Source organism: Talpa occidentalis, unplaced genomic scaffold (assembly GCF_014898055.3).
Source record: "Talpa occidentalis isolate TD23 unplaced genomic scaffold, MPIMG_talOcc4v2.1 talOcc4.4, whole genome shotgun sequence".
Lineage (NCBI taxonomy): Eukaryota > Metazoa > Chordata > Mammalia > Eulipotyphla > Talpidae > Talpa > Talpa occidentalis.
The window spans coordinates 131,882,227-131,898,110 of NW_023604295.1; the positions used below are offsets into that span (position 1 = coordinate 131,882,227).

General features: G+C 42.2%; 1 protein-coding gene across 2 annotated transcripts in view; it reads left to right on the forward strand.

Moving 5' to 3' along the window:
• The first annotated feature begins 2,147 nt into the window (after nucleotides 1-2,147).
• TLL1 (tolloid like 1) overlaps nucleotides 2,148-15,884 on the forward strand; it is a 167,178-nt gene continuing 153,441 nt past the window's right edge. The window contains exon 1 of one of the 2 annotated variants that reach the window (XM_037526411.2): nucleotides 2,148-2,982. In XM_037526411.2, the coding sequence (XP_037382308.1) occupies nucleotides 2,814-2,982 (169 nt within the window). In that variant the 5' untranslated portion in view covers nucleotides 2,148-2,813. The remainder of the gene's footprint in view (nucleotides 2,983-15,884) is intronic. The other variant, XM_054701039.1, reaches the window with a different exon arrangement.

Below are 15,884 nucleotides of genomic sequence, written 5' to 3' on the forward strand. Positions count from 1 at the left end.
TGCTCAGCTACCAAAAAGAAAAAAAAAAAAATGAAATCATGCCATTTATCACAACTTGCATGGAATTGGAGGGAATTATGCTAAACAAATAAATCAGACGTAGGAAGTCAAATATTGTAGATTTTACCCATATATGGGATATAAACAAAACAAACTTGAAGGACTAGGCAAAACTGAACCAAAACAAACCTGAGAAATCAGACTGAAAAATTGAACTTACCAAAGGGAGAGCAGGGGAGTGGTGCATAGAGGGGTTCCAAAGGACCACGGTGGAGTATATTCCAGGTGCTCTAATATTGGGTGTGGTGTGGTTGTATACATCTGAAGAGGTGTGACCCTTTACCCCTAAATCATACTATGTTGTAAACCAACACTATCTCAACGCAAATGATATAATAATAATTAAAAAAGGCAAACTTAAGGTATAAAGTCGTGCAAACTTACATGTAATAAAATAGGATGTTTGTTTAGATTAACAAGGGAAATTTAAAAAATCTGTGTGTGGGGACACTGGCAGCCACTCAAGAACAAGCATCCTCTAAAGGAAAGTGGCATTTTCTGGGCTTTCAGATGAACTAAGGAGAACACATTCTTGTTGAGCCCTGCACTGGAGCAACACCATTATTAATTATGCAAACATTTTTTTTGGATGGGTAAATGAATTTGAGAATGACTCAGCAGGAGATTTCCAAACCAAATACCTCTACCTCCTTATTGAACATGTTGTTTTCAAATTTGCTGTGCTGTGACCTGGAGGTTAAAAATTTGAGATCTATAGAAGGGAGTTTCCATCACTGGAGTAGCCTCTGAGGAAGCCCCACTGGTGCCAGGACAGTGGAATCAGCCAGTTCTACCTATTCCACCCATCCTTTTACTTGTGGTTTAAGTCGGAAACAGCTGATACGCCTTCAAGATTAGCCTCTAATTTTTCTTTAACAAAAATCCCTGTCAAATCCCCTAATCAGACTGGATCTATCTGTCAAAGGGGTGTGTGTGTGTGTGTGTGTGTGTGTGTGTGTGTACACCCACTCACCTTCCTACTAGAGGAGACCATATGTTGGCAGTAAGTTGGAAAGGTGGGGACTTAAATGCTAACTAAAGATGTAAAGGCCACAAGATTTATTTTACAAGTCCCTGCTAAAGTGACAGTTCAAGACTTAGTTGGAAATGGGAAGGATCCCAACCACCAGTCTTTTGTAAAAGTGGGGGAGGAGAGGTCCTCTCACCTATTTTGGAAACTACTTGCAGATGTGGGGAAACCTCTGAATTGCTCACAACAGGGGTTTTGCAGAGATTTCCTCTGATTTTTTTTTCTCCCCAATTTCCCACAACCTGTGTTTGTCTTGCGTCTGGTAGGCTGACATGTGGTTTACCTCGCCGATCCGGCTGCCAGGTTTTGCACACTCTCCTCTGAAGCAGGGAAACAACTGAAGCCCACGGATCCTGAGCAACTCTGGGCACGGGCGCCAGAACTGTCACAGAAAATTTGCTTCCCGAGTATTCCTTCCAACTTCCCTTCCTGCGCCCACGTGAGCCTTAGCGCCAGCCCATCAGCAAGGTCTTAACGTTTCCTGCTGCTGCAATCTGCAACTTGATTTTTGGATTAAAAAAAAAAAATTTTTTTTTTGCACTACTGAGTTCGTAGCAAAACTTTGTTGGTTGGGGGACTTTGGAGGCAGTTTGTTTCCTTACCGAGCGCAGAAGGCGCACACACTTTTTCCTCCATAAGCTTCACTAAGGTTAAATCGGAGCAAAGTAAAGAACCACACACTCGCTGATTATTGGGGGGGGGGGGTTATAGGGGGGAAGGGCAGAAGAGATTTGCAGATTTGCATCTAAGTTATCACGATCCCTCGCGCCACCCCCAGTCTGGCGCTCCCCACAGCCACGAACGCCATCTATTAATTGCTGGTCGTGGACGCAGAGACAGCATACATTCATTTTTATCTTTAGTTAAATATAAATGGAATTGTCAGCACGCTCCTGCCTGTTTGTTTGTGTAAGGCTATCAAAAGCAGTCAGAGAGGAGTCTGTGGCCCGGATCTTGACCCTGATTGTATGAATAAGTAAGCAGGATGCAAGTGATTGGGTTAGATGCTGCGAAGATTTTTTTTTTTTTTTCAAGTTAGGAAAGGGTAAAAAAAAAAAAGACAGCCTGGGGAGAAAAAGGCAAACAGAGCATCCCCAAATCCTCACACTTTTGCTCTCCTCGCAGTCAGTGGCTCTGCTGGCTTCTGCAGGCTTTTTAAGGGCTCGCGGCGCAGAAATGCCTGCCCCCCACCCCCTTCTTCGGTCTCCCCTTTCAGCTCAGATGTGCTGATGTGCAGACCGGATTCATCCTCCCGGAGCGGCGGCTGCGGGCGCAGGCGGCGGCTCCGGCTCGCGCTCGGCCGCCGGGACCTGGCAGCGGCGGGGGCGCGGCGCGGGAGCCGGAGCTCGGGGCGCAGCTGAGCCCGCGGGGCGCCCTCGCCAGCCGCGGCCGCGGGAAGTTCGGCCGCCAGAAGGACGCCCTGGCCCGCGGCGAGCGCCCGCTCCGGAGCCGAGTTTGCCCGCGGCCGCCCCTCCCCGCCGCGGGGAGCGGGGCTCCCCACCTGCCCTCCGCCCACCCGCGGGCCCCTCGCCAACTTCTCCCTGCAACGGGGGGTGGGTAACAGGCAGTCCTGGCCCTCGCCACTGTCCCGCCCGCACCTGCATGTCTCGGGACACCTGAGCACCCCGGTCCCGCCTAGGAGCAGCACCCGGTCTCCGCGCCCCGCTCATCCGCGCGCCCCGCGCCTCGGGTCCCGCGCGCGCCGGGCCGCCCGCGCAGGAGGATGGGGCTGGAAACGCGCTCCCCGAGGATGCTCTTGTGGCTGGTGACCTCAGGGATCGTTTTCTGCGGGGAGCTGTGGGTCTGCGCCGGCCTCGATTATGATTACACTTTTGATGCGGGCGAAGAGGATAAAGCGGAGACGATAGATTACAAGGACCCGTGCAAAGCCAGTAAGTGCCTCTCCAGGTCGGGGCGGCCGTGCGCCCGGGCCGCCGCGCGGGGCTCCGAGGGGGCGGCGGGCGCTCACCTGTTTCCTTCCTCGCTGCTCGGCCCTCCCTGTGCTTCTGCTCCCCACCCCCAAGTGGCCGCCGCGCGGCCACTAGTTGACTGGAGCTCTGTGCTCGTGGGATCCGAGGCCAATCTCCGGTCTCCCAGTTTGGGAAAAACCTCCCCGAGTTCTGATCCTCCGCCCCCCCCCCCAAGTCTCCCCGCGGCGAAACGAAACGAGCCCCAAGCGCAGCTGGCTGCCCGGGGTTTAAATACCAGCACCCCGCGGGCTCTGCTCTGGGGGGGCTGCACCTCCTCTTTGTTCCAGGGCGCGGCTCCCCAGCTCTCGCCTGACACCGAGCGGGCAGCGTCCCCCCAAAGGTGGGTGGGGACGGAATCGTTACCTCGGGACACCTTTGCTCGCTCTTTCGCCCGGGATGGCAAGCGCGGCTTCCAGGCGAGGAGCAGCGGGTGGCTGCCACGACCTCGGGAGCTCTCGCGCTAGACAGATGAGTTTCTAATACCTTGTGCCCAGTTGCAATAAACCTTCATTAAAAAAAAATCCAGTTGCTACCCCATTCAAACTTGCGTCTTCCTGGCTGCGCGCACCCAGGGATCTGCACTTGGGCCAGCACTGCGGGTCGCTCAGCTTCCCCCAGCGCCCCGACTTTCCCCTCCCCGGCGCGCGTCCCGTGTCCGAGCGCGGCTCTCCGCGCGCCGGGGCGCTCCCCTCCGCCCCGCCGGGGATCCCCGCAGCGAGCGCTGCCCGCCCGCGACCACGTGAGCGCAGCGCCCCGGGGCGCCCGCGCGCCTCCCAGCTTCCGCCGGGCTCCTGGTCTTTGGAGCTGAGGTGACTCGCATTCAGTGTGAACTCACCAGTAACTTGGGAAGGAAGGTTACAAAGGTTGTTGGGGCCGATTTGGTATTGTTTGTAAACTGAAGGCACATCCTGTCCCATCTTCAGAGGTGTGGGCTTTGGCGAGGCCAAGAGGAAGGGAGGAGGCCGAGTAGCAAGAGTGTCTGTGCTGTCCAGAGTCTGTGCAGGGGTTGGTGGGACACTGACTGCGATTTCGTCCCTGCCTTGGTTCGGTAAGCCTTTTCCACCTCTGGGGCCTGAAGGAAAGAGAGTGCCCACCTGAAGGAAAATGCTGGAAAATTTCCTCCTTACTGTGTATCATTGATGACCAGTTGTTTTATTTTTAATTTTTTTAAAAAAAGATTTATTTATGCATACAAGAGCTGGGGTACAGGCCAGAGATGCGGGGGGCGAGAGGATTCACCAGAGCCAGAGCGGAGAGCAGAACAGGCAGATGGACGAAATACACTGCTGAGGGGAGCAGCGGGCGAGACAACAGAGGTCTGCTGCGCCATGTGGGTAGCTCCCTGGCAGGCCGGGGATCGAACTCGTGCCGGGATCGATCTTGTGCTGCAGAGGCCTCAGATTGCTTGATAGTGCGGTGCTTACTTAACCCCTGCGCCACCAGGGAGGGAGGCCCCATGACCAGTTGTTTTAACCAGGAGAGTATGCCGGTTGTGTTTGGAGTCAGATCTTGGTGCACTGGACATCAGCAGCTTATTCACAACTCAGAGTAGCTTAATAGAAACTTGTCAGTGTGGAACAATGATTTAATTCCGTTTTTTTGCTTGTAAGTTTTCTCCTTTTCCCGGTAACATTCAATCTAGCTCAACCAAAGTGTCTTGGGCCATCCCTGATGGTTTGGGTGACAAGTGGCTGGGCAACCAGAATTCAGCACTATGCAACTATGTAAACACACTTTTTATTGTGTTTATTGTTTAGAAAAATGTTTGTAACTGGGTGAAAATTGTATGGGTTCTTGTTTTACATGAAGTATGTGTAATGTCTGGGAAAGCTCAGTGATGTGGAAGTTTCAACCAGTTATCAACAGGAGGAAAGCAGGACATATGTGCACACCGGCCAAGTTCAGGAAAGTAAATGGAGTTTTTGATTCAAATGAAAGCATGTTTCTGCCTTTTAGGAAAAAGTAACTTCAAAGGAGTCTATCATAATATATGAGGTATCACAAGTTAGCTATTATATTTTCCAAAGTCATATTGTTTTAGGCATATCTTATGTTGAACATTGCCCAGAAATAAAGGTTCTAGGGACATAAGTGACTTTTTTAAAATTTAAGAATGCTTTAAATTTCAAAGTTTAAGTAGTTGCACCTTGTATACTGAAACACATCTCAAGCAAAATGTTTATTTTCCTCAGCAAGTGATCATCTAGGGCAAGAAAACATATCTTTGATAGAATTTATGCTTATTTTTCCTTTAATACTGGTTTACTATTGCTCATAGATGTTTAAGCTTGAACAACACAAAAACAACTTTGAATGGATCACTACGCTTATTTCTTCCCTATCTTTGAGTAAGAGATCTACCAATGGATGTTTGCTTGTGTGCGTGTGTGTGTGTGTGTGTATGTGTGTGTGAAAGAGAAATAAAAATGGCCAGGAGGAAGGCTGAGAAGTATGTCCAAATCTGAGATCACTTTTTAAATTATTGACCCTGCCTTTTTAATTTAGTGAAATGAAAGACTTTAATTTACCATCTTGGCTAAAGAGTAGTAAGATCTTAGTACCTCCCATTTGGCACTATATAAGACAAATAAAGTTGTAATAACAGGAAAAAAAATTAAATTGTGCATTGAAATCCCAAGCAAGAGTCAAAAAAGGGTCACTAAATATAAAAGATGAGGACAGATAATGTGAACCATAGTCTTGCAAAAGCAAGAGAGGGCACTCTCCAGACACCCGCACACCTCTGTTCTTTTCCAAAGAGCAGAGTGGAGGGTCTGGCCATTGAAATAAAGTTTCCTTTCCGACTTTCTCTGTCAGAGGTCCTCAGAGTCCTCAAAATGTATAGAGACTTAATGTCATAATGATTAACATGGCCTTATGGTGTCAAAGCACTTTTGAAGACATTATTTCTGCTCAACACAACCCAACATGGAGGAATTTGTTAATCTTCCCTTTACATAGGTAGGAAAAGAGGTGCTCTGTTGAGGTTACCTGTGTGTGTTATGATTGCCTTGGACTACATCTTAGGTCTTCTGTATGCAAAGTCTGTCTGTGTGAAGTGATTACCTTGTGTTCTTAGCTGGTCTTTTGGAGGTCTTCTTCAAAATGTAGACACTCATTCAGGTTGACCTGGAATCTAGACTAATAAAAATATAGCTACTTCTATATCTGATATGAGTGAAATGACTAAGAACATAGTTTCATCTTTTCCAAGCCCAATTAGAATATAAAGTCCTTGAGGACAGAGGTCATAACTGATTTTGAATGTTTATCTCAAGGTTGAATTACCACTGTTTGGTATCTGGCATGTTCTCAATACTATCTATAGGTTATTAATATTGATCTTCATACTTCATTTACAAATTTCTGTCCTAATCAAAATCATTTACCCAAAGAGAAATATTCTTAATTGTAACTTATTAAATATTGTGCCAGCCTTTATTGTGACACAGAATATATTTTACAGATCTATCAGAACTCTGATTTCAGGTTCATGAAATTATAGAAAGATTTAAACCTTATTAATTTAATTGAACTTTGATTTAGAGAGACATTTTGATATAAATGAAAGGAGCTAATTAAATGCAGCACAACTTCAGATAGAGTTATATAACCAGCTCCATTAGGACAGACTATAGGTAATTAATCTCTTGATATAAATAGATGCACAGATGCAGGTAACTCAAAGGGATGCTGGGACTTTCTTTAGTGCAGCACGTGGGCATCTCAATTTGCAATCAGATTTCTCTTACTCTCTCTAGTTCTGCAGGGTCCTGAGAGATTTTGGAAGCTGATGCTGCAGGTAGTTATTCCAGAACAGAGACTGAGGTGTCCTGTTTCATTGTTGTACTATATCAGAGGTGTTAATCTGAGTATTAATAGCTGTATAGAACCTGGGCAAGTTAATCTCTCAGATTTGTCTAGGGATTACCAGAGGAAGCAGAGAGAACTAATAAACCTACTCTGGATTCACAAATACCCTCTCCCTTCCCTCCTTGTCGCTCATTTTCTCTCTGTCTCTTCTTTCCTCTATGTCTGCCTCACTGCCTTCCTCTTTTATCTCCTTTTGTATTAGGGGCATATATAAGAAGGAAGATAGAAGAAATGTGTATTTTTGAATGCTAGGTAGACACTAAAAAATCTGATGAGGTTAAGTGGTTGAACAGTGGGGTAGACTTATTTCCTCTTAGTCAAGTGTGAACACCCTGAAGAAAGACTTTCCACCTTGAATTTTATGAATAGATGGCTCCTTTTCCTGGAACAAATCCAAGAATGATTAAAGGTCAGTGACTTGCAAGGTTATCTTTGCTTTAATGTAGCATATGGGCTAGGAATAGGCTTTTGGCATCCTAGAGAATTCTTTCTTCTTTTCTTCTTTTCTTTATAGCCAGTGTCCTAGTATTTTAGTTCTTGGGATAATTTTCATAAATTTATAATCTCTTGGTAAGATCCTATCATTCCTTTGGTCCTTGATGTTGTACTTTCTAGCTTCAGGGGTAGCCTCTTGGTGTTTTAGAATGTGATGTATAATCCTGTCTCCTTTATTCCATCATAATATTACATATCCAGACATCTGTTTCTTGGTTGGCACCTCTCTAGATTGCTGAGCCCTTATATTAAAAATGCATTTCATAGAGCTGCTTCTCTTAACTGGTCTCTGCTGTTTTTATTTTCAATCCTCAGATCTTGATTTTTTTTTTTTCTTTTTGCCTCTAGTGTCACTTCAGAAGTGGCCAAAATAGTTTTTGTGAAAGGAATGATTGATTGTAAGTAACTGTGCATTTGAATTCTGTTCTTCTTTTTCCAAAAGAAATTTTTTAGCCCAAGTCTATTTTTGGCGCAAATTGCTCTTATTAAGTATGAATGATAGGCTTTTTTTTTTAATATAAATTAAATCCTTCAAACTAAGCCAGCTCTGAATCTCATTTTTGTTTGTTTGTTTATGCATAGGAAGAGCTCACATAGATCTTACTACTTTTTGTCTCTGAAAGGGTAGTATCATTTGCAAATTCAAAATCTAATTGGATTCCCTTTTCTGAGGGATTTGGTGGAACAATTCATGGAATCCTATGGTTTCCCTCTAGCCCTCCCTTCTCTGTTGAGGCCTCTTTAGTCCATGGTGAAACAGCTAAGTCTATAAGAACCTAGTGAAGGCTTCTTGAGAAAGTTATTGTGTAATTCTCAACTTTTCTTCTTGCCCTCATGATGACTTCTTCCCACAAATGTCAATATATGCCATGTGTACTTTCTTCTACAGAAGCCATATTGTCTTCCCCATTTAACATGTATAAATCCTATTTGTGTGCCACTTTCCCTGCTTTAAAATTTAGTCTACTTGCCTGTAGTTACCACTATGGAAGCTATTAATTAATAATATTAAATAATCACATTAATAATAATCCCTTAATCATTGAAAGCGGTGACCCCTTGATTTTTTTCTAGAACTCTAGTAGTGTCAAGTGCTAGTGATTTATTACCATTATTATTTTTTTATTTTAGAATATTACCTTTGTTTGTATTAGCACCTTAGGCCCATCTCCTTAAAACAGGTTAAAGTGGGACCCCATCTAAGCTTTTCTCAGAATGCTTAGAAAAGAGAGTGGCAAATAATCTATTTAAAATGAGGCCTTGCACATCCTGCTGAGACCATCTGGTGTCTGGGGAAGTGGGGGGAAGGGGGCACAGGAAAGGCCCCCTGCAGCATCTTGAGCCCACAGCTAGGCCTGAACAGGGCTCAGGTGCCTGGCAAGTTTCCTGGGGACATAGGATTTCATCAACTGGAGGAATTTTGAGGCAGCTTATTCTTCTTTCATATTCCAAGATCTAGACTTAATTGTGTGGACTTACCTTTCCTAAATTAAGGAGTGGAGAGGCCTCTCCCCAACCCTGATGACAGTAGAATGACTTAGCAATATGGCTTTAGTGACTAATTTCCTTTAGTTATCTGTGGAATAATAATGCTTGGAGGAACATTAAAAAGATTTTTTCTTAATAGCCTCAAAGCTATGCAACGCATTTTATAGAAGGTGTTCTTTCTCAGAAAGCAAGAGGGAGGAGGGAATCTCTTGCTTATTTGTCTTTGTCAGCCCTAACCATGAGCTATTGACTATTCCATCTTGAGACATTGTGGGCTAGGTAATGGAATGCTGGTTTCGCCAGATCCTTACAAAATGTGTGCTAATCCTGTCAAGCTGTTGTAAAGAGCTCAACTATATATTTGTATTAAGAAGTATTGCAAATTGGGTGTTAATTGAAATCCAGAAAGTGAACTGAGGAGGTGTTTGTCTTACTCAGCTTTTCTGCAATTAACATTTATCCTTTAAGCTAAAATATTTGCTGTCGACCATTTTAAAAACAAAGTAACTTTCTCCAATGATAATAATCCCCAAATGTTGACACCATGCATTACAGTAGGTCAGAAGGACTTCTAAATACACTAATTTTCCAGAATAAAATGTGGCTGTTTGCACTATTTTACTAGTTAAAGTATTTACCTCAGTGTCTAAAAATTACATTTCAGCAGGTTTTAAAAGGCTGGACTGTTCTGCAAGTCAGGGAAGTCCTTAGAGAGATGGAGACACAAGGCATGGATTTACTCTCAGCACATCATATGTTCTGTGATGGAATGACATTTAATTTATGTGATGGCAGAGGCAAAGGTGGAGGGGTAGAAGATGGGATAGTTCCTTCATTCCTGACATTTCTCATCTATGTTAAATTGGCAGCCTTTGGGCTTGTCACAAGGGCACCTGGAATGTTCCCTGGCCTGCTTGCTCATTTCAATTTCTTTGAGCTCTCTTCTTTGGCTGTGCATGGATTTCAAGCATTCTTTTGTATCATCGTGGTCTTGTACTTGGAAGGGTAGAACTTCATTCCTCTGCCCCAGTCTTGCTACCCACACAGGCCTGGTAGCTAAGGGTTGAGGGCATAGAGTGTTTTGTACTCAGTCTGTTGCATTATCAAGCATTCCTTATTGTATGGAAGTTACAGCCTTTGATACTTCAGGGAGGAATATCAGGCACAATAAGAAAGCAGCCAAATGGAAAACTTTCCAAAGAATGAATTTTTGGACTCCTTGCCTCTGCTATCTAAGGATTGCTGTCAGGATGTACGTCATAATAACATCATTCACATTTTTACTTTAAAAATTTTAAATGGTCTCTGTCTTCACCTTATTCCCATCAATCAGCAGTAAGGAGCAAACGGAGACACAGAAAGACTCAGTGGTAGGCCTGTTGTCGGAGGTGGTAAGTGATGAGAACTTGAACTCCGGTTCTGGATTCCAGATGCCATTCTTTTACTCGAATACTTCTGCTGGCTCTGCAGCCAGCACAGATGTGTTAAGACTGACTATTGAAAGGATGGTGTTTGTGCCATGGGCTCCCATCTGATTTCCTATAGGGCAAACACACCTTGCCTTCAATATTCTTGCATCTTATGAGCCAATATATCATATTTAAAGATGGAAACTTTTAATGGCATGAAATCTGGGGCAAGCCCTACTCTTTTTCCAGGAGTATTTTCTGAGTGTGGAGTTACAGATGAAATGTTCCAATTATGTAAAAGGCATACAATTAATTTAATAGAGTGAAAGAAATAGCTCAGTGCTAAGTGTTGTAGAGACATGACTGTGTGTTGCCTGTGTATATAAAGTGGGACAGCAGGCCTTCCATGTCCACTGAGGTAGGGATCGAATGGGATATGGGTAGAGTTCCGTTGTTAGTGCCCACTGCTTGGCTCCAGCTCTGCCATTTTGTGTGGTACGTGGTGTTAAATGGCTTCACACTTTAGATTTGTTCTCTGAGTATTCATTGAATTCGTGATTATGAGTCCATGAAGAGTGTGAAGAACATCCTTTCAAATGCACAAGATTGAGGAAAGAGGTTTATAGTATATACTCTGTATGTAAATGATGTGTGAATATCTTTGAGAAAACAAATATAGTGTGAGAAAATACTTAAATAACTTTATCTTTTTTAATTCTAACTTGTCCAAAAACCCTAAGGTCAAATGTTTGACAGCTTTTAGGGATCATAGTGTTAACTAAACTTCTCAAAGCTCTCTTCTGACTTCCTAAATGTAAGAAGTTTAATACATTCAAGAAATATACTCTATGTATTATTTTCTGTGTTAAAATTTCTTTGAAAGTGCGTATTACTTTTAACAAATTACCATGTTTTCTAGGAGGAAGAGTTCTTTTTTTCCCTTTTCTTTTTTTTTTAAGATTTATTTATTTATACAAGAACCGGGGTACAGACCAGAAGTGTGGGAGGGTGAGAGGATTCACCCGAGACAGAGCAGGGAACAGAACAGGCAGACTGACAAAATACACTGCTGAGGGGAGCAGTGGGTGAGACAGGAGAGGTCTGCCGCGACATGTGGGTATCTCTGATGCTGGCCGGGATCAAACCCATGCTGCAGAGGCTGTGGACAACTTCACAGTGTGGTGCTCAACAGCCTGCGCCACAGGGAGGCCCTCCCTTTTCTATACATATATATATATATATATATATATATATATATATAGAGAGAGAGAGAGAGAGAGAGAGAGAGAGAGAGAGATATTTTACATCATTATTTTATGTCATTATTCATTTTTTGTACAATGCACACTTGTATGCCTTTCTTTTCAGGTGTATTTCCCATAAAATTCCCAGCACCAGTTCACCCACGGACCATCACCATAGTCTCTTGTGTTCGTCTCTCCTCGGTTTTGTTTCCTCTACCTCCCTTTTCCTTGCAGAATGTTTTATAGCTGCCTACTAATTTTGTTTATTTATTTATTTATTATTATTGCTTTCCCGATCCCTTATTTGGTTCCCGTATATATTCCTCGGAGGAAGAGTTCTTGTACTTGCTTGTACTTGTTCTCTATCAAACGGGTAAGAAAAAAATCTGGTAAACCACACTTCCCTTCTCTACCTATTTTTCTCAACCCAAAAGTAAGGACAAGTGTTTCTTTTATTCTTTTATAGATATTAATCCCAGGAGAAGAATTAGGGTCTATCTGGGCCGAGGTGCACTGTGGCCCTCGGGCAGTCACCAGGGGAGGAATAATTGGAATTTGCTATCTGGAATGCAGATGAGGCACCTAGTGTAGGCTTATATTTCCATGGAGAAAGGCATTTGTGAGTAGTTTACTGGATGAGATAGTGACTAAGAATTATACTACTATGGAAGGAAGATGTCAACTATAAGGTGTTGACTATTAAGTGTCCTGGGATGAATGTTTACAATAAAAACAGATCTCCAGCATGTGTAATGGAACTCAGTGGTAGAATGAGGCTTCATTCAGAAGACTATGTGCTTCATAAGCAAGTGTTGTATAAGACATCATATTTCTATATTGAAATATGATCATCATATGATCATAGGATCATCCTATGATCATCGTATTTCTATATTGAAATATATTGTCATGTTTACTCTGTTCTATATCATCTGCTGTCCCACTTTATATACACAGGCAACACGCAGTCATGTCTCTACAACACTTAGCTCTGAGCTATTTCTTTCACTCTATTAAATTAATTGTGTGTCTACAGTTAGTGTTTTAAGATAAACTATGCCCCGCCCTCAGAGATAGAATGAGAATTTGAATCCAGAACTCATGAGGCTTCTCCTTTCCTTTTCTTATTCCTTCTGCCCCTCCTCCTTCTTATATGGGTGATTTTTGCAAATTGGGGTTGGCTTCAAAATTTGTCTTTTAAGGTTTCAGGAAGGCAGAATAACATATCAATTCTAACCTTGAGCTTTATTTTTTTTTTTTTTTTAAGATTATTTATTTATTTGTACAAGCACTGGGTACAGTCAGAAGCAGGGGAGGGTGAGAGAATTCACCAGAGCCAGAGTGGGGAGCAGAGCAGGCAGAAGGACCGAAGTACACTGCTGAGGGGAGCAGCGGACGGCAGGAGAGGTCTGCGCGCCATATGGGACCCTCCTCCCATGGCCGGGGAGCTGCTGGGGATTGAACCAGTGCTGCAGAGGCTGCGGGCAGCTTCGCAACTCTGTGCTCAACTGCTGTGCCACGGGGGAGGCCCTAACCTTGAGCTTTGGAGTGAATGGGACAGGAGTTCTAACTCTGAACACATTTGGAGTGGCTTTTGGCAAGTGATTTAAGCCTTTACTTCTCAGTTTTTTTATATATAAAATGGAGATATTATGATCCTCATGGTGTTATTACAAGAGTTAGAGAAATGAGAAGTAAAAATCACTTTATTGAAATACAGTAACACTATCATTTTTATTCACAGTAACATTAATATATGAAAGGTAGATGATTTTTTAAATTGCTTCTACTTATTTCGGGGAAGATGATCTTTATAAAAATGTTTGTGGTGTGAATATCTTTTCTTCTCACATTATCATGAAATTGCATTCATATTTCAAGTTCTCTACAACTTGCAATTGAAAGGATAAATGCCCTTAATACATCTTTTTGCTTGGAGCAAGAGAAAAATCATTTTGTTTGGAATCTCTGATTTGGAACAATCAGAGGTAACTAATATAAACATTTTCTATGTGTTGTTCTCTTCACTATTTGCTCAAATGCGTGATACACTCAAAATACATTGACAATTTTTTTTTTTCTTTTTTTTTTTTTTTTTTTTTTTTTTAATAGAGGCATGTTTTATTTATTTATTTGTTTGTTTGTTTCGTTTATACATGCACTGGGTACAGTCAGAAGCACAGGAGGGTGAGAGAATTCACTAGAGCCAGAGCGGGGAGCAGAGCAGGCAGAAGGACCGAAGTACACTGCTGAGGGGAGCAGCGGGCGGCAGGAGAGGTCTGCGCGCCATGTGGGACCCTCCTCTGGTGGCCGGGGAGCAGCCGGGGATCGAACCGGCGCCGCAGAGGCTGCGGGCAGCTTCGCAACCCAGCACTCAACCGCTGCGCCACCGGGGAGGCCCACATTGACAATTTTTAATTCACATTGACTTATGTGTGAATAGAATCTTGGCTATATAGTTTTTCAGTAATTTCTGGTTCAGGTTTTATTTGCCATCTGGAGTAACTTCAAGAGCTTACAACCTCGCAATCATATGTTTACACAGAGCTAAGTTTAAGCACATGGCTGTAAGCTACAATTTCACAAATTCATCAAACCTCTATTGAACATTTACTGTGAATGAAACCTGGATTTATTCTTGAGGTCACAGAAGTATGCAATATAATACAAAGCCCAACATGGTGTAGTCACAAATTTACTATTTGCAGGTAGATGAATGAGGTAAGAAATGCAATGAAAAACAAGGCTATATTTTGTTGAGCAAATAAATTTGGTCTTGAAATCCCTTTGAGTTTCTCATAATTCTTGATGTTTGTAATTGTGGGTCCCCTTATGTTGCTGTTCTTCAGGAGTATGTAGATTATGTTTGGACTTTTGTATTCTATATTACTTTAGAAGCAACTCTTCATGTCCCACTGTTTAGAGTTAGATTGGAATTGACTGAATATACGGGTAAATTTAGAGAGAATTATTTTTATGCTTTTGTGTCTTCTAATCCCTGAACATGGACAAGGTCCGCATTTGCTTACTTTATCTTTAATATGTTTAATACATTCTTAATGTTTTTACCTGTAAAGATTTTTGGGCAGGTTATTTAATATCTATTTTCTATTTTTTGATGACATAAATATACCATTTTATAAAATTTCTCTTTTAAGTAATTTGCTGCTGTTGTGCAGAAATATTTTGATGTTTATTTTATTTAACATTCTTGCCAATTTATCATTAATTTAAATAATTAATTACATATTTTCATATAGGCAATCAAATCATCTGAAGTAAACATGTAGGTTTGTTTCTTCCCTTACAGTCCTTCTGCTTTTAATTTAGTTACTCTTTCTTGCCTTCTATGCTGAGAATTTTCCAGTGTGTGTGGAAGTGATGACAGAAAGCTAGCTTACTCAGTTCCCAGTTTTAAAGAGAATGCTTTCAATTACCTATCAGTTATGTTATTTGGTGTCTTTAAAAAAAAAAAAAAAACTTTTTCAGATTAAGGAATTCTGTCTTTACTAAGATGATATAATTGTCCTTATTTTACCTTTTAACATTGTGTATTAAAATAATTAATTTACTAATATTAACCTACTGTGCATTCCTGGGATGAATCCAATTTGAGCTTAATCTATTATGCTTTTTACATCCTTGGATTTGTTTTATTGATCTTTAGTTTGGAATGTTTGTTTCTGTGTTCATTGGTTAAATTGGCTTGAATTTTTTCATACTGTGGTTTTGGACTTGGTGTTCAGGTTATGTGGCCTCCTAAGTGCTCTGGAGTAATGAATGTGAAAAGATTTTTCTTGGCTTCTACTGGGTGTCAGGAGTACAGTCAAGTGTTCATAACCATGGTTTCTACATTTGTAGATAAAACCAAATTCAGATCCAAACAGATGCCATGTATAATAATCAGGCCTGCACTGGGTGCATCTGCACCGAACGTGCACACACTTGGTTTTTGTCATTATTCTGTAAACAATACAGAATAATAACTATTTATGTGCGACTTACATTGATTATATTAGTTATTATAAGCAGTCTTAAGATGATGTAACCTATGTGGAGCATGTGCACGGGGACTTGAGAATATGAGGATTTTTGGTGTATGAAAACCAAATCCCCCCCACAAAGATACTGAGAGACAACTGTACTAACAATTCAAAACAAGTTTAATTTCTCTACTTAAACGTACTGGGCTACCATGGTAATAGCAATTTAGAATGCAAACCTCCTTTTGGGATGATTTTGCTTATGAGATTTCAGAGAATATTTGCTTTTCTCCCCTCTACTTAGTTTCAAGCTTCTAGGAAATCAGTATTTC